The sequence below is a fragment of the Heteronotia binoei genome, chromosome 1, assembly GCF_032191835.1.
Source record: "Heteronotia binoei isolate CCM8104 ecotype False Entrance Well chromosome 1, APGP_CSIRO_Hbin_v1, whole genome shotgun sequence".
NCBI lineage: Eukaryota > Metazoa > Chordata > Lepidosauria > Squamata > Gekkonidae > Heteronotia > Heteronotia binoei.
Window position 1 is genome coordinate 55,608,369 of NC_083223.1, and position 19,161 is coordinate 55,627,529.

Genomic DNA, 19,161 nt, shown 5'->3' on the forward strand with positions numbered 1-19,161 from the left:
CCACAATACTAGAATTCAGGGTCACCCTATAAAACTGATGGAAAATTGATTCAAGACAGAAAAAAATAATTCACGTATCGGGTAGTTGGCTTTGCGGAGCCTATGGCAGGTGAGGATGGCCTCTGGCTTAGATGGAATTAAAAGTCTGTTCGATTTATGGAAGGTGTCCATCAAAGGCTAATAGCTGTCTGATGTTGGAGAGCAATCAGCAAGTGAAGACTGTTGTCTTTAGGGGCTGTTTTTGTAGACCTTCCATGAGACATCCAATTGGCCACTCTTGAAACAGAATGCTGGACTAGATGAGCAGTTGGTCTTGATGTTATTCTTATGTTCTAACCTTCCTGATGAAATCAGTAGCATGTAAAAGTGTTCTTATGTCTGGGTCACAACTGAGACATTGAAGAAAGCTCTGGAAACTTTCCAGTTTGAGTCTAATAGGGTTAGTTGATGGGCAAATTTGTGCGGTTTCTGTAGCAACTTAACAATGTTAATAGCAAGCACTGACATGTGGGTGGATGAGTAACTTGTGTTTCTGCTGTAGCATCAAAAGAGAAACTTGCATAAGTCAACCCCAAGATTCAGTTCAGCTTACACACCTCCCCATCATATGTTTCATCTTCATTCAGTAGATTAACAGTACAGTTAAGTAACTCAACCTAGGTATGATTCATGGTCCTATATGCTTCTCCAAATATGTCTTTGGTTTCTGTGGGGTTTTTTCCTTAGCTGTTCAGTCACTCAGGTTGTTGCTTCTCCTCCCCTTGTTGTATTTTGATCAGTTCTAAAAAGTATAAATAGCATAGTTAATCAAGTCTCACTTGTCTTTATGCATCTTTTAATGCAGAATGTTTTCACTTAGCTTTTACAGTTAATTGCAAAATCCCAGTTGACTTCATTAAGTGGTGCAGCTCAGAAGAACTATTTCAACATCTTGGATAAAATTGTCCGAAAGGGTAAGGCTTCACCTTTGCTGATCTGTGTATTGCGTATAGCAACTTTTTGGTATGTATTTCTCAGCTTGAACAGAGGGTGGTAGGCAGCAGCTGTTCCTGGATCTGGTTCTTTGAAGCTGGCGAAATTTGGATGGAGAGAACATAGTGGAAAGTTGAAAAGGAGAGAAATCTCCTTCCTGGCTCCTCCCTCTTCACTCCTGTCTGGACATTGTGCAGGTCCCCTTTTGTGCATACACATTAGGATAAGTGTCAAGCAGCACTTTTTGTCTTCATTACCTTCTGAACATAAAAGTTGGCTTTTAAAAAAGGAAACTTTTCTAAAAGTATTTCACTAGACTGCTTCTTGGTCTGATTTTTCTAGCGAGGCAGGGGTTCACAAATTGTAACTATTCTTATAGCTAGCTAAAATCATTGCTCATTGTGTCTTGGCAATAAAAAAAAAATTCTAAGCTGAATATCTGGGAAGTAACAAATGGATAAAATGCCACCCATATTGATAGGTCACTATTTTCCTGGCATACATGCACATGGAGATCTATAAAATTTCACAGAGGGATGGGTGGGAGAGATACAGAATGCCTTTGTGAGCTTGAGATCCAGAATGCCTTCCTTATTGGTCTGAGATGTGCGAAAGGGGCTCAAGCATTCAGAAGGCAATACAAAGTCTTTCTGCTTACCAGCTGGCTCTGCAGTTCAGTGCAACAGCATCGACAGACAAAGCATCTCTGAAGTCTAGAAGAGATTGAGTGGAAGGGCACTCTGCCTGATGCTGTGCTGCTTGTAGAAACACTTGGAATGCAGTGAGATGTCTTAACTGCTTAACCTTCGAATGCCATCTCAGGGGACGAAAAAGCATCTGCTCTTCTCTTGGCTGAGGAGAAAGGCTCTCCCTGACTGTGTGCTATTGCCAGTTGAAAGAAGTATTGACTAGAGATGAGTTCATTTGCAGAGCCTTTGACATCTTTATATCTAATTCTGAGCAGTGGCTCAGAGTGCAGATCAAAACCTTCGCACAATGGGGGCATGTACAGATACAGAGAAGACTTTGTATAATCTTGAGGAGTTCCCAAACTTACAGGGGAGGGATTTAAACTTGTCCAGAAATGAAGGATGCTTACTGGTATCTCATGAGTTCACAGATGGCATTGTGTTGTTGCCTAGCAACAAAGGCATTGGAACCTGAGCCTAAGCAAATCCCTCTGTCACTGCAGGTTAAGTGGTAAAGCAGCGGCAGAGCAGAGGAGAGTGGAAAATAACACTGGGGGGAGAGAATGGCAAAGGCTGGGAAGAGAAATGGTGCAGTATGTGGGGCTAGAAGTTCCCTCCCCTGTGAATCTTGCAAATCCCAGCTTGTATATTCTAATTACCCTATACACTGGTACTTACTTGTCTGTATCTGCTTGCAGTGCTGTTCTGTAACATTATATTAGTGCTCCAAATGCCTGTTCTTACATAAGCCTTATTTGTTTGTCTGATGAATAGTAGGATTTTATCACCTTAATCAGTTGAACAAAGGAAAAACTGATGAATTCCTGTAGAAATTTTAAAAATGCTCACGTGTGTGATTTCTTTTTTTTAATTCTTCCATCAAGTATTGGAAGACCAGTACAACCCACGTCTCATCAAAGACCTTCTTCAGGATCTGAGTTCTACACTCTGCAACTTAATAAGGAGCGTTGGGAAGTCAGTGTTGGTAGGGAACATTGATATTTGGATTTGTAGACTGGAAACTATCCTTTTGTGGCAACAGCAGCTCAGTAATCTTCAAATGACCAAGGTATGTGAAGTTTTTAATCTCATAAATTTGAAAGGATTGTATGAATGCCATTTTTTTTAAAAAAAACACAGAGATCAGTTTCTTTAAAGATCTCACTAAGATATTGGAGTTTTTTTGTCTAATTCCCCCCTCCCCATTTCAAAGCATATCCTTGAACAACAAATTAACCCCATTTCTGAGAGTGGCAGAGCATCATTAATTTAACTATCTCCAAATACTTTTAATAAATGGGAAAATTTAATTAATCCCCAAATGAGTACAACTGTTTAGCCTTGTGTGTGTGTTTTGTTAAGGGAGATAGATATTTTTTTCTTGGCTGGGGAGGGCGGGCAAAGCTAGGAGCTGAGCTCATGAATTAGTTTTCTTACTGGTCTGAAATAAGCAGCTGTTAATTTTCTTTCCAGCAAGTCAACAATGGACTTACACTCAGTGATCTTCCTTTACATATGCTGAATAACATCTTATATAGATTCTCAGATGGTTGGGACATTATTACCTTAGGCCAAGTGACACCCACATTGTATATGCTCAGTGAAGACCGGCAACTATGGAAAAAGCTTTGCCAGTATCATTTTACTGAAAAGCAGGTAAGAGTAATTTCTGAAACTTTGCTACTGTGTAAAGTAGGCAAAAGAGGGAGCCGCCTTCCACCTGAGTGGTCCATAAAGGGTGTACACACTAGTGAGAAAATAAGTTTTGCAAATACTCTGTAAAATGAGGAATGTCTTTTACTCTCACATGTTCATCTTAGGCCTATGTACTTAGAAATAGGTCCTGTTTTACCAGAACTGGCTGCCAACTAAGGGTATTTAGAAATGTAGCCTTGTAGTGTTATCTGAAATATGTTTACATGTAAGAAAGCCTGCCTAGATTCAGTCCTATGTGAAGTTACTCCAGTCTAGGCCTGTTAATATTAGTAGGCTTATGTTGGAGTAATTCTGCCCTATGGGTGCACTGTTTGTGTTACAGATAGTTTGGATCAGCTCAGATTAGTGGAGCACAACAGTGTACAAGTATTAACCATACAAACACTTTTTAGCATATCCACAGTCTCCTAAAATATTTTACAAATAAGCAGGGATGTTTGTGTTTTTTGGTAGACATATTCAGGCTTTGGTTCCATGGAGCTATTTGTCTGATGAGAATGTAGATTGAAGCAACATGCTACCTTCAAGTGTTACCTTTGTGTTCAGTTCTGTAGGCATCTTATTCTGTCAGAAAAAGGTCTTATTGATTGGAAGCTGATGTACTTTGCACTTCAGAAATACTATCCCATAAAGGAGCAATATGGAGATACTTTGCATTTCTGTCGTCACTGCAGTATTCTCTTCTGGAAGGTAAGGATGTTTTTTTAAAAATAAAAATAGAACTTCAAGTACAAAAGTATCCAGTTGTGGGAATTATACTAAGAGAGGACAGGTACTGTTGTAGATAGTAACACTCCCCCCCCCAAAAAAATAAAATAGAATGGTCGCTGGTTCAAAATATAACTGGCATATCAATCAAATTTAAAGGTTCAACCTTGGAAAATATTCAGTATTAAATGGTAGAAATATTTTTGGGAGCATAGGTATTCATGTCCAGTGGGTACCTATAGGAAATGACACAGAAAACATCTGTGGATGTGGAAGGATGTACCAGCCAGCAGGTGTTAGAGTGGCTACGCCTCCACCTCCTTGTGTGTGTGTGGGGAGACTCCACATAATCCAAAGGGAATTTGCACCCATACAATAAATTTTGCATGTACTCTGTAAAAAGCTACCATCCCATTTAAAAAAAAAAAATTTACTAACTTGCTTACCCAAGCATACCTGTCCTTAATCATTTGTGGCCTAAAAGGGAAAGAATCTGTAAAGCGTGCCTCTTGATTCTCAGCCTCTGAAAATGACCAGGCAAACGGCCATGTGCACATTTGGAGGAGATGTGCCCGACCCTTCCTACATCTGGAGGTTGAGGAGCTCCCTTATGTGCAATATACCTTTAGTAGAAGTGCTTTTTAATCCACTGGTTGGCACATGTAGGAACATCTAAAGCCACTCAAAGGGTGTCTGCACACACAATGTATAAGATTGCTAATGTGTCAGAGTTGTAATGATATGCAAATGCCTGTCTTGGGTATGAATAGTGATTCTAGTTAGTGAAACAGAAGCTTGGAGGTGATTAAGCATCACATGTGAAAATGGTAGAAGAATGCTGAAGAGATCAGAGGCAAAGAACACCTAACTTCTTTTGTTGACCGAGGCCAGTGATCACTGTCGAGACCATACTTCCCATAATAGTCTGCTAGTAACTTTTTAAAACAATTTATGACTACTCAATTCGAAGCAAGTTCTGTTGACTTGGTAGGGCTTGTTTCCAAAGAAACTGTTGAAGATGAGGTAACTTAATAGGGTTAATGAGAAACTGAAGTTGGCTAGGGGCCGTCACTAGATATTTTGTTAGGCCGAACAAGGCAAAGTAAATAATGGGGCTGAATCCAGCAATGCACAAATGGAGGAGAAAGAAGTCTACATAGCACAGTTCTATTTCTGGAAGGTATTGCACAGGATCTTGTGCAACATCTCCCACTTCCATTCTAGTTTATTCATATGCTCAATAGCATACACCTTTTCTGTTATAGCTTTCAGTTGCTTGGGTTCAGTGGTACTCATAAGGAAATATAAACAGAGTGTAGTTCCACTTGTACAACACCCAGCACATCATCTTCGTGGTCTCTGTGCTTCACACCCATGGGATAGTGTGCCTGCGCCGATCCCCGAATCAGTACCTGAAAAGCCCGGGATTTTTCCGCGCTCGGCGCCAATGGGCATGCGCAGGCGCCCCAGTGTGCATGCTCACCAGCGCCGGCGCGGGGATCCCGCCAGTTCCTTTCTGACCGCTGCGCTGAGAGGTTTACCTTTCCTGTTCTCCGGTCGGTGAGAGTCTTTTGGCTTTGCCTTTCTTCTCTCTTACTTAGCCCGTTTATTGTTTTTATAGCATAGTTAGATAGACAATTACTTAGTTAGTTGAAAAAAAAACCCAGTTTTTGTGTGCGTGTTGTGTGTCGGATTTCCCTTCGGGGTATTCCGTCCCTGTTTTTCCCCCAGTTTTTCCCTCACGATTCTGAGTGGTTTTTAGCGGCTACCGTCTATGGACAGTCGCTGGGGGGTTTTCAAGCGCTGCCGTGCTTGTGGGAAAAAGATCGCCCCCCCAGACGGCCATTCCTTGTGTCTGCTGTGTTTGGGAGAAGCGCATCGCGTTGAGGCCTGCCCGCACTGCCTTCGCTTCTCCAAACAGACGAGAAAGAATCGAGCGGCCCGACTATCGGCGGCTGTGACCGAATCGGCGCTTCGCCCACAGAAATCGATGGCAACCTCATCGACACCGAAGTCGGCAGACACCCCGGCACAGGAGCATGCATCGGCCGATGCACCTCCGACCCTGACTCTGGTTGGATTGCCGGAAGAGCGCGGCTCCACAAAGCGTTCCCATGAGGGTTCGGTGGATACGCCCGCTAAAAAACGCCGAGAGGACTCAGGGACCCGAGTTCCTAAGAAGGCAAAGTTGAAGGAAAAGCGGAAGCGACCCTGCACTCCTTCGCCTTCGGTCGACGCCTCGACACCAGTGACCTTAGCACCACCAAAGAAAATCATGGCCTCCCCACGCTGCAGCCCATCGACCCAGCCACGTCAGTCGACCTCGGAGCTCGACCGCGAGATCGACTTGACTCAGCGTTCTTCGTCGTCGGATTCACGTCGGCGCACCGCAAGCGAATCGGCGTCGGAGGTGGAGGCATCGGCACCGATCATCCAACCTGTTCGGATACGGTCCCGAGAGAGACGAGAGGTGGAATCCTTCCAAACACCTCGCCGCTTCCCGATACCACTGTGGGAACAGCGCAGGTGGCAACCTCCGTATTCCTGCTACCCGTCGTACCAGTGGTACCCAGAGGAGTTCCTGGAGTGGGAACGGGAGTCGGAGTTCTCCTCCATGTCCAGGGTCTCGCACCGATCCCGAAAGGCGTCTGCTTCAATATCGATTCCCCCGGAACGACGCATGGTCCCGCTCGAAACCCATCGAAGACCATCGCCGCCGGTCCGGTCGCCCCCGAGGGAGTTGACGTCGATGCTGTCGGAACACTCCGCCCACCAGGAGTCTTCGTCGTCAGAGTCAGATAGTGAAGCCCAGGACGTGGAGCCTTCACCGGTTTCCCAGACGGCCGAGGATCTTCCGATCTCACCGTCGGAAGATCTGAAGTCATACGGGGACCTTGTGCGACGGATTGCAGCCACCCTCAACTTGCCTGTGACTCAGCCAGAACCCGTCGTGGACGACAATGTGTTCGATATAATGCAGAAGAACACATCCACTGTGGTTGCCCTGCCAGTCACCAAGGTGATCCTCCAGGCTGTTAAGGAGCCTTGGAAGAGGCCATCATTAACGCTGGTCTCATCCAGGAGACGGGCTGAATTTCTTTTTACCCGCCCAAGACCAAATTCAGTGGTCGTCTCCTCCTCTTCGAAGGCTCGGAAGGTTCATTCCTCCCCACCGGATAAGGAAGGGAAGAAGATCGACGGAATGGGCCACAAGGTCTACTCAGCGGGGGCACTCGGTATCAAGGTATCTAACTATGCAGCCTGCATGGCTAGATATCAGTATGCTGTGTGGGAACAACTCTCCCCCTTCCTTTCCTCATTGAGTGAAGATAAGAAGGCAGCTGCAAAAAAATTGCAAAAAGAGGGTCTTGCTGTAGCCAGACAGCAACTGGCTGCAGCAAAACACATGGTAGTAGCTTCAGCCAAGGCCATCACCTCTGCCGTCTGCATTCGACGCCACTCCTGGCTTAGGCCGACGGCTTTACATCAGGACACTAGAACCTTTATAGAGGACTTGCCCTTTGAGGGTGATGGGCTCTTCAGCACCACGACAGACACGGCGCTGCAAGAGTTTGACAAGAGTGTCAAAACATCAAGAAACCTGGGTGTCCAGACTGCCCCCAAAGCTTCCAGGTCCAAACAGTGGCCTAAGCCTTGGACCAAGAAACTGTATCAAAAATTCTCCCCTGAGCAATGGCGTCCTCGTCCTTCACAGACTGAAAGACCCTCTTACCCTGGCAACAACAGAAGCCGTTACGGGTCCCAACCAACGGGCAAGTCCAAAAGTGCTCGCCCCCAGAAGCAGGGGCTTTGACTTTCCTCCAGCACGCGTTATCGCCCCCACTGGTGTTTCTTCCATACGCCTACGCCCTTTCCTGCCTGCCTGGGAGTTGATCTCCACAGACAGGTGGGCTTTGTCCATTGTAAAAGAGGGCTACAAAATAGAGTTTGTTCAGACCCCGAATCAGTCCGTGGTAGTTACCACTCTCTGCTGGCGGAGGTGAGCAACCTCCTACAGAAACAAGCCATAGAGGAAGTTCCATTGGAGGCCAGGACGGGCGGCTTCTACTCTCGCTACTTCCTGGTTCCCAAAAGGGACGGGGGTTTGAGGCCTATCATGGACCTTCGGAATCTGAACAAATTTATTCTGTACCAGAAGTTCAGAATGGCCACACTGCAAACAATCCTGCCCCTCATCAATCAGGGAGACTGGATGGCGACCCTGGACCTCAAGGATGCTTACTTCCACGTCAGCATTCATCCAGCGTTCAGGCGTCTCCTAAGGTTTGCAATGGGTTCTGGGCACTTCCAGTTCAGAGCCCTTCCGTTCGGCCTGTCTACTGGCCGAAGCTGATGAGCGTGGTGGCTGCCCACCTTCGTCTTCAGGGAGTAGTTGTCTTCCCATACATCGACGACTGGCTTCTTGTGCGGAGTCGAGGGAGAGTTTAACAACACATATTGCCATCGCTCTGCGTCTCCTCGACACCCTGGGGCTGCAGGTCAATCTGGAGAAATCCCATCTCACTCCGTCAAGGACAGTGCAGTTCATAGGGGCTCTGCTGGATACAGATCAACACCGAGCATTTCTTCCTTCACAGAGAGCGAAGGACATCATCAGTCTGGTGCAGCTCCTCCAAAGGCGGCAGTGGGGCACAGCCCAACAGCTCCAGCGGATGCTGGGGTTGATGGCGGCGGCGACAAGCGTGCTGCGTTTCGCAAGACTGCGAATGAGAGGTCTTCAATTATGGTTCTTGCGCCATTTTCATCCTCTCAGAGACTCACCTCAAAAGAGGTTCACCATCCCGCCTGCAGCTCTCCAATCACTGCAGTGGTGGGAGTCGGAGAGCAACATCTGCCAAGGGGCTCCCTTCCACCTTCCAACCCCTACTGTGACTATCACTACCGATGCTTCCCTGTGGGGGTGGGGGGCCCACCTGGAAGATCTCTGTGTGGGAGGTCAATGGCCTCCGAAGCTGAGTCGGTGCCATATAAATTACTTAGAACTGCTGGCAGTTCACTTTGCCCTTCGTTCCTTCCGTCCACTAGTAGCGGGGAGGACTGTGGCACTACTTACAGACAATACCACTGCCCTGTGTTATATCAACAGGCAGGGAGGGACAGTGTCTCACCGGCTGTGTGCGTTGGCGATAGATCTATGGATGGAGTGCCTCCAGTTAGACATTTTTGTGAAGGCGACACATCTGCCGGGGGTCCTCAACATACAGGCGGACTCTCTCAGCAGGGGTGGAGCCTCTCCACACGAATGGGAACTACACTGGCATTTTCTGGAGCCTGTGTTCCAACTCTGGGGGTACCCACAACTGGATGTTTTTGCGACAGCCGAGAACAAGAAGTGCCCTTTGTTCTGTGCCAGGGGGGGAGCGGATCCAGCCTCGTTGGGAGACGGACTCCTGCTGCCGTGGGGGGGCCAATTTCTTTACATGTTCCCGCCTCTACCTCTGCTGACGAGGGTGGTCCACAAGCTAGTGCAGGAGAGGCTGCGTTGCATCCTGGTGACTCCTTGGTGGCCCCGTCAGAGTTGGTTCTCGATCCTGCTCCAACAGTCGAGGGGGGTCTTTTACCAGTTTCCGGCAGAACCGGACCTGTTGTTGGCTCAGGGCGGGCACGTGCTCCATCACAACGTGCCGCATCTGAAGCTGACAGCGTGGTTCATCGACCACTAGGGTTTTTGACCAGGGTCCAGCAAGTCCTCCTAAGCAGTAGAAAGTCTTCCACCCGTGCCTCTTATGAGAGGAAGTGGAAGAAGTTTAGTAACTTTGTGGCTGACTCTCCTGTGCCACCTGACAGTGTCGGGCTTTCGGCAATTTTTGAATTTTTATTGGCGTTGGTGGATGAGGGGTTGGTATTCTCTTCCATCAAGGTCTACCTGGCAGCTATTTCTGCTTTCCATGGTTCAGTGCAGGGTTACTCTGTGTTTGCTCACCCTCATTCTAAAAGGTTCATGAAGGGGTTGTTCCGGCTTCATCCACCCTCTAGATCCCCCCCCCCACAGTTGTGGGACTTGACTCTGGTTCTGGACAAGTTGACTCGTCGTCCTTTTGAACCCATGGCAAAGTGCTCCCTACAACTTTTGTCATGGAAGACTGCATTTTTAGTTGCCATTACTTCAGCACGTCGTGTAGGGGAGCTCACGGCGATGTGTTGTGACTATCCTTACCTCGTTTTTCGAGAAGCTGGGGTTTCTCTAGCTCCAGACATCACTTTTCTTCCCAAGGTGGTTTCTCAATTCCATCTTAATTTAGAAGTTTGGTTACCTACGTTTTATCCTACTCCCTCCTCGGATGAGGAACGTAGATTGCATGCGCTGGACGTCAAGTGTGCTTTACTGTTTTATTTAAATCGTTCACGGGGTTTTCGTAAGGACAAGCAGCTTTTTGTCTCTTATTCTGCCCCCAAGTTAGGGTCCAAGATTTCGTCTCAAAGACTTTCAAAGTGGCTTATTGAGACGATCAAACTTTGCTATTTGTTGGCGAAGAAGCCTTTACCTGGACCTGTTCGTGGACACTCCACAAGGGCGATGGCCACGTCGGTGGCATTCCTGAAGGGTGTGTCCCTTTCCGATGTCTGCAAGGCGGCTACCTGGTCTTCTCCGCATGTCTTCATGAAGCATTAAGCGCTGGACGTGCATGCTCAACAGAGGACTCGGTTGGGAACTGTGGTGCTGCAAGCTGTTTCGTCAGGTTGACCGTCTTCCCGCCTCCAGGTATGCTTTGCTTGCTAATCTCCCATGGGTGTGAAGCACAGAGACCACGAAGAAGATAGACAGGTTGCTTACCTGTAACTGTAGATCTTCGAGTGGTCATCTGTGCATTCACACTACCCGCCCTCCTTCCCCACTGCTGACGGTCTCCCTCCAGTAGGAGCTTCCAGCGGTCAGGAAGGAACTGGCGGGATCCCCGCGCCGGCACCGGTGAGCATGCGCACTGGGACGCCTGCGCATGCCCATTGGCGCCGAGCGCGGAAAAAACCCGGGCTTTTCAGGTACCGATTCGGGGATCGGCGCAGGCGCACTATCCCATGGGTGTGAATGCACAGATGACCACTCGAAGATCTATACTTACAGGTAAGCAACCTGTCTTTTCCTCCCTGTATATTATAGTGCCCGGTAATTGAATGTCATAAGGTCTTGCACAAGCAAAAAGACAAGTAGGAATACAGTAAGTTTGACTTAGCACAAGCTAAGTAGCATGGTGTTTTTCTTGTGTTTCCACTTGTGCAGGGGCTCTAACGCAAGTTGAAGTTTTGTGCTGGATCCAACCCAGTGTTGCTATTCTTTTCTTCATTTCTTAATCATAGGCCTTCAGTACTTACCAGAAATTCAGCACAACAAAGAAACTGTTTCACAAGATGCCTATTAAATAATTTTAAAGGAGATTTTCTCCAACCAGTGAAACTTTTAGGCACAATCCTCAGAAATCTGTTATAAACCATGTTCTGTACTTTGTATTCTGTCATGTAGTTCAATAAAATCTTCCTCTCTTTTGCTTTACTGCCCTCCTTCCTGCCTCTTCCCTCCTGACCTCAAAAGGACTACCACCTTGCTTTGTTACTGAAGGTACTTTGTGTGCTTTTCATCCTGACTTTCTTCTGTATTCATGCTGTGTAGCTGAAATAAATAAGATGTTCCTTTGTAAATGTAGTGCCCACAACCTTGAGCATACTGCTGTCACAGTTGTTAGCTTTACAGGATGAAACAGTGTTCTTTGACCACAAGATTCTAATTTTTAAGTACTTGAATTTTTTTTAAAACAGCATATTTGTTTTCTGATGTAAGAAGAAACAGTTGCTAGTTAACTCTTGGGAAACTAAACAACTTTGCACCAGGTCTCTTATCACACTCTTAGGTAACAAACTTAGTGTTGTCATGAGACATTTTCTTCATTTTAGATCCTGTTATTTAGCGTATTTCTGTAGAGATACAGGGGTGGATCACACAGAGCATTTCCAAGCCTGCAAGATTTCCACCCACAGAGCATGACTTCCTCATCCCTATTGTAGCCCCAAATGGAATTCCTGGGCCACGGTCACAGTCACCATTAAATCCATCCCTAACCCATCGCTATTATACTCCGCAGCTTTTTTACAACGAATTTCCTGATCAGACATCCCTCCATCCTTCAGTTCTAAGCAGTGTTGGTCTCGTCGTTGGTTGATCAGAGGTCTCAACTGGACCTCATTTTTTGAGATGGCATTCCACACTCGTGCAAGCGCAGTTTTATCCCCCATTTAAACACCTGGAAAGGAAGGGGAAGCCCAGGAGTTCTCTTTGCTGTCTGTCCACCTGGCGGGGAGACAGCAAAGGTGGGTCATCTTCCTTCCGCCCAATTTAAACACCTCGCCGTGGTGTTTAAATGGGGGGGGGGGGAGCACGGCAACTCTTTGCTGTCTCTCCAACTGGCGGGGAGACAGCAAAGGTGGGTGATCTCCCCCCCCCCCAATTTAAACACCCCAACGTGGTGTTTAAATGGGGGAGGAGCACGGCAACTTTCTTTGCTGTCTCCGCCTGGCGGGGAGACAGCAAAGGTGGGGGATCTTCCTCCCCCCCCATTTAAACACCCCACCGTGGTGTTTAAATGGGGGGGGGTACGGCAACTCTCTTTGCTGTCTCTCCGCCTGGTGGGGAGATGGCAAAGGTGGGTCATCTTCCTCCCCTGGTAGGGAGACAGCAATGGTGGGCGATCTGCCTCCCGCCCCATTTAGGAAAAATCCCCTGTGCAAGCACCAGCCATTTTCGACTCTGGGGTGCTGCTGCTTTTACAAAGCTTTCACGGCAGACTTTTTACGGGGTGGTTTTCCATTGCCTTCCCCGGTCATTACACTTTCTCCCCCAGCAAGCTGGGTACATATTTTACCGACCTCGGACGGTTGGAAGGCTGAGTCAACAATTGCTGGCACAATGATATCATTTGGAGTGGGCTCTCGTAGGGAAGCGGATGTGCGCTTGCGATGAGTCGGCTACAATGGAGCGTTCAAAGATAGAAAGTACGCGTGGGAGTCGTCAGAAGCATTCTTATTCCGTATTTAGTGTACCATCAAAAAAGTCCGCGTCTTAGTTGTGGCAGTTCGGGACACGAACGAGCCAACGACCATTGCCAGATGCTGATATTTGGACAACCACTTAAAATCCGGCATGCATCTGGCTTTCATCCATGCCCATCTCATCAGTTTATGTGCGTCTGACCTCGGCCCTGGGGAGGGAAGTCCCTTGATTGTGTCCTCCTCAAGACTTTTCTGTCAGCAGCAAATGCTCCATGGATTCCACCCCATTTGAATTACTAGGAATACTTGTAATAATATGTAGCCTTGTAAATAATACCATTTATAGAATCTTAAACTTAATTGCAAAAGGCCAGTAATCTATGATAAATAACCAGGACCAATCTGCCAGCCTTATTGCTTTCCCATGGGGATGGACTCCATATATTCTGTTCTGCAAGAATCTATGTGTTTATTTTAATATATCCCACCTTTCCTTGTAGCTCAAAGTGGCTGCCAGGAAGTTGCCTGCAGAACAAATAACTCTCAGTGACTCCTGTTTCAGAGCTGAACCAGAAGGGGAAATCTAACCTAGGGGAGGATTACTTCCCAACCTCAGATATGATGATTGATTAGATGAGTGGTTGCCCAGCCAGCCATGTTGTCTGGCATGTATACCTACAGCCAGCCAAGGTCAGACTACAGTATCCCATATGGCCTTTTGCACCATGGTGTGGCTTTTCCTCTAGTAAGAGTATCCTTTATAACATCACGATGGCTGCCTCAAGTGGTAGACATGGTGGTACACAGTAGGCAAAACATGTAAACATTTTAATTAAGGTCTGATGTGGGATATCAGCAGCCATGGAAGGGTACAGTATAGATCTCATAAACAGTGCTGCAGAGGCCCCCTTTCCCTTTTCAGGTGTGCTAAAAACCACTGTTTGCCACCGTTCCATAGGTTGGCTAACCGTGAACTGAGCCTTCATATGGGCAAATCCATTAATTTCCCAAAGTATATGTTGTTGGAATATTTTTCTATGGCATCCATCATTCTGTTACCATGCATGCCAGACAACACAGCTTGCATGACATGGTAGTTAGAATTGCAGGCTACCCCCTGGGAGACGCAGGTTCTAACCTCCATTTTGCCATGGAAGCTACTGGGTGATCTCAGGCCAGTCACACAACTCTCGAAGCCTAAAATAGAGAAAGGGAGAATGTTGTAAGCCACTTTTGGTTTTTCCTTGGAGAGAGAGGCAGGGTATAAAGGACGTAAATAAAATACATGACTGTGTGAATGAAACCCATTTTTTTACTCTGGGAAAGCCAAACATAAGAGAAATAAGTTCTCTTCCTCTGCCTCTCAGTGTCATTCTAAAAGAGCTGCAGGTTCAGGTTTTAACACCCAGCATAAAGGGAATGACATGCATACTTTTCTCAGTGTACTTGCATTTGGGTGGGGTGGGGTTGGAGAAGTCAAGTGCAGACATAATTAGAGATTCAAGCAGCATAAAGCAGGACTAGGCAGAAAGCAGTGACTGTATTTGACACGTACATGGGCAGGAAGAGACCCCACTGGGTACACAGGTGCAACTTAAAAAGCCAGAACAGGATAGGAAGTGTAATAACAGTTGCAACTAGAGGACAAGAGAAGCAGAACACTTCAGATTTCCTGGACTTGGTGGAAAGAGAGAGAAGTAGGAAGACTTTGGGTGAAGTCAGAAGCAAGGTGCTGGATAGATTGAGAGAGGAAGGGGAGGCATTCCCAGCCATTGGTGATTTCTCCATACGAAAGGGAGGGGGGAGGCACTGAGACACAAAGAAGGTGCAGGGACTTCTACAACTGCAAGTTTTCCATATACAGTGAGCTGGAAACATGAGACAAGAGATGTGTCAGTTTTGGAAATGTATTCATTGTTATAGGCTGAGATTACCAGGACCTTTTTTCTTAGGAAATATTGAGGGAATAGAGCAGAGTGTTTTGCCTAATGGGGCCTATCCTTCTACGTGCTCTTCCTCTTCGTCAGGCTTGAACTTCAAGGCTTGCCCATGTTGCGTAAGCTAGCCATTGTATTTTCATGGCTAAAAATCACGCTTAGTGGCATGCTGGTGCCTTTTCTTCTGACCAATTTTGCCTCTGTCTTCCTGGGAGCACCCATATTGAGGCTCACAGGGCTTTCCAGCAATCTTGAGACAAAATCTCAATGGAATGGTTGAGCTTGGCAGAGGGGTGGTCACAGGCCAAGAGGTAGAGACTAGTGCCAATCAAATGGAGCCTAAAAGGTCACAGGAGAGAAACCCCAACAAAGTGGAGGGAAATAACTGGCTCACTCATTCTGGCAGGTCATAACTGCTAACACTAGAATAAAATGTGCATGTATTTATCCAAGTGTATCTTGAATTTTGCCTTAAATTGCTGAGTGCTCAGAAGTACAGTAGAGCCAGTTTGGTGTAAGTGCATGGACTCTTATCTGGGAGAACCTGGTTTGATTCCCCACTCCTCCACTTGCACCTGCTGGAGTGGCCTTGGGTTAGCCATAGCTATTACAGAGGTTGTCGTTGAAAGGGCAGCTGCTGCGAGAGCCCTCTCAGCCCCACCCACTTCACAGAGTGTCTGTTGTTGGGGGGAGAAGATAAAGGAGATTGTAAACCACTCTTGAGTCTCTGATTCAGAGAGAAGGACGGGGTATAAATCTTCAATTCTTCTTCTCCCTTGGATGACTGAGACATCAGTAAAGTAGCCAAGGTGCTTGAAATGTAGGATGAAAGCTAACAATGCAAATATGAATGGCATTTAAAACGCGGGACAGATTATAGAAGGCATAAAAGACAAAATATTGTGTGGTGATTTTATTATGGTGTTGGGGGAAATATGCCAAGAGAATTCTGTCTCATCACAACTTTGTATAACACAATGTAGAAATTTAATGGACTGGGAGATAAAGCACTTCACATCTATTTCTTTGCTAGACTGTCAAATCATCCTTTGCAGTCCTAAATGAAGAAGCTGCCGGTTGGAGGCTGTAATAGATACGCACAAAGCAGCTCATATTTTACGTGTTTTCAGCTCTCTGTTGTTATGGGGGAATAATATGTTTCCCAGTTTTAGTCTTCAGCAGCAAATTTGTAACTTAAGAGCCAGATTTGATATGCTGGTTTTAACTCTTGAAAACCCTGAAAGGCTGGGACCTGCGCACTTAAAAAAAAAATCCACTCCCTATTCTTATCTCTCTACCAGTTGTAGTTGGGTCAGCAGGTACTCTTCAGCTCTGCAGTAGTTGAGGGTAGTGGCAGTTACAAGCACTGAGCATTTATCACTGCAACCTTAGCCTTGCTCATGGAAGGTCATCTTTACTGAATAGTTACAAAGGCTTCAAAACCTTTCACAGAGCTCCATCAAGCCAGTGGGTGGTAAATTCAGGACAGACGTAAGGAAGTTGTGTTTTGTGAAGTGGATTATGGACCCCACTGTGTGATGAAGACCATTGAAGGAGTCTAGACAAATTAATGGAGGCTCAGTTTGTCAACAGCTATTAGCCATAGTGGCTAAATAAAACCTCCATTTTGCAGAAGAGACCAAAGAGCAAGGCAGAGGCACTGTTCTCTGTATGTTTATTTTAGCTCCTCCTAGAAGATCTGGGTGGATTCTGTTATAAACAGGCTGCTGGGCCAGATGAACTTGTGGTCTTCTACAGGAGGACTTTCCTTGTGTTTTCTGTTTCATCTCAACACCTGTTGAGTCTATGGCCAGCCTGTTTGTTTATTTTAAAGAATACAATTATTAACTTATATGGCTAGCTGCTTTGGGACATTAAGAAAAACAGCCTGGAAATGTTTCAAATAAATAAAATAATTGCAGTAGTGATTTGATTATCTTTGTAGAGAACACCGTCTTAAAAGTTCCAGTGGACTCAGACACTTTGCGCTGTTGTTTCAGACCAATACGGCTGAATCTTGTTTCCTGAATCTGCTTTCCACTTGTTTGTCTTGCTTTAAACAAGTGTCTGTTTTGCTTTTTAATGTCCTTAAACTTTACTGGTGTGGGATGGTGATTTAGGTAGAATTTATTAGGTTTTAAAACTTTCCAAAGGTGGAATGTTGCCGACTGAAGGACAGAGATGTTGCTCTCTTCTGAGATGCGAGCTCTGAATGGGCAGATCCTTTGAACCATAAATGAGATGGATTTTGTTCTTCTGTTCGCCCTCCAGCTGCTCCAGGATGTCAGCTTCAGGAAACGGGCAAGCACTATAAGGGTAGTCACTTGGGTACATTTTGGGACTCTAGGCCTGCCTCAGTTTTACTTTTTGAAACTAAAACCAGGAGATCTTGACCAATATGCTGCTTTAGGATTGGTAAGCAATTCTGTGCATATAGAGATGTGGTTTTAAGAGAAAATAACCATGCCAATAATTTCTTTTAGGATACGGGACATCCTTGCACGGCCAACGATCCAGACAGTTGCTTCATGCCAGTGTCTCCGCAGCACTTCATAGATCTCTTCAAATTTTAAGTGCAATCACATATTTCTCTCCTTTCTTGTATTTTCCTTTTCTGTCTTTTTTTTTGGGGGGGGGAGGGGGGCATAGTTGTGCAGTATAAGTATAATTCTTTTTGTGCAATATTTCTCTGAATGTTCTTTGTAGTTTAAAAGGGATGTAATTGAGTGAGAAGGAGAGAATATGGACCACAGCAGATCTTCTCTTTATAGAAGGACACTAAACCTTGCTAGGAAAGATGAACCATGGAATAGGATCCACAAAAGGCTACTTGAATTTACTGCAGATTTAGGAACATCATCAGTGATTTGACATTTCAGTAAGGCTACATTGACTTCTGGGTTGGGAAATGCAGGTGGTTTCAAGAGGTGACCAAAAGCAGCTTGCTTCCTTCCCACATCACATTTCAGATGTCCACAGTTTGCACATCCTAGGAATCTTTCAGCGGACACTCTCCAGGGCTTCTTTGTGCCTGTCGTGTCACCTGTCAGTGTTGCATGTCGGTGAAAACCTGGTTGTGCATCCCTGTTGTGGAGCCCTTTGTGAAAGAAGCCAGTCCTGTTATGTAAATACATTATGCAGAATATTTATTTTTCTTAAAAAATATTTTATTAATGATGTCTGTTGATGTGGGTTGCTTGATGTGGGTTGCTGATCGCTGGATTGTGATGGGAGTTTTTCCAGTGGTGGTCCCATTCCTTTTCCTTTAATCTTCCTTTTTCCTACTGCTAGTCTTACTGCCATTGGGATTTGGGGTGGGGTGGGGCCTTTAACTGAGCTTTAACCAAGTAAAGTGGCATGTTAGTAGGCTGTTCTGATGTGGTACTAATTAAGGTTCTGTTGCGAAAACTTCTGCTCAGCTTGCTGATGCAAAGCATCTCCTTCAAGCTGTTGTTATGGCAAGAATTCTCTTGGCTGCTGCTCTTGTGTCCTTAAGGTATCAAAGAGTCAATGTATGAAAAAATCTGAAGTTATTTACAGTGTCTTCTGGAAATCTTAAGCATTTCAACCTAATGTAATGTACCAATAGATACAGGCCTTATGTTATATGCCACACTGTGTTTTGATTCTAGTTTTGTACACCAATAAATCATGTTTTTGCCTTTTAACCAATTGTGGTGTTCTTTTGATCTTCTAACACACTGTGACCCTAATCTGAAGAATGGACAGAAATACTGTTTTCAATTCTGCATATTTGTGAGCATGAATGCTTATCCAGATGTGCGTGACTGCAGTTGTGGCAATTCCTTGTACAGTAAGGTTATCAAGTTGGTTTTCCAGTCACTAAATCTAATGGTGAGGGACCTGGTTTATGAGCCAGTCATGAAAACCAGGGCCCCTATGGATGAGGACAGGTTTTGTGAGCCATCGTACTGGCTAGCATGCTGGATTTGGGTGTGAGAGGCTGAGGTTTAAATCCATGCTCTGTCATTGAAGTGTACCTCACCTGCTGAACAAGTATTTGAGACACTAAGATAAGAGAATGATGAAGCAGGCTGCTTGGCTCTCCACTGGAGAGAAAAGCAGGGTATAAATATTTAAAATTCTATACAGGTATGCAAAAAGAGAGAGAATTCCCC

The 19,161-nt window shown here is 45.7% G+C and overlaps 1 protein-coding gene across 3 annotated transcripts in view; it reads left to right on the forward strand.

Moving 5' to 3' along the window:
* Positions 1–18,690, forward strand: part of FBXO25 (F-box protein 25) — a 40,516-nt gene extending 21,826 nt beyond the window's left edge. For 2 of the 3 annotated variants that reach the window (XM_060234748.1, XM_060234757.1), the window contains exons 6-11: positions 860–953; positions 2,546–2,730; positions 3,135–3,317; positions 3,924–4,067; positions 11,635–11,661; positions 17,506–18,690. In XM_060234748.1, the coding sequence (XP_060090731.1) occupies positions 860–953; positions 2,546–2,730; positions 3,135–3,317; positions 3,924–4,067; positions 11,635–11,661; positions 17,506–17,595 (723 nt within the window). In that variant the 3' untranslated portion in view covers positions 17,596–18,690. The remainder of the gene's footprint in view (positions 1–859; positions 954–2,545; positions 2,731–3,134; positions 3,318–3,923; positions 4,068–11,634; positions 11,662–17,505) is intronic. The other variant, XM_060234767.1, reaches the window with a different exon arrangement.
* The last annotated feature ends 471 nt before the right edge of the window (positions 18,691–19,161 follow it).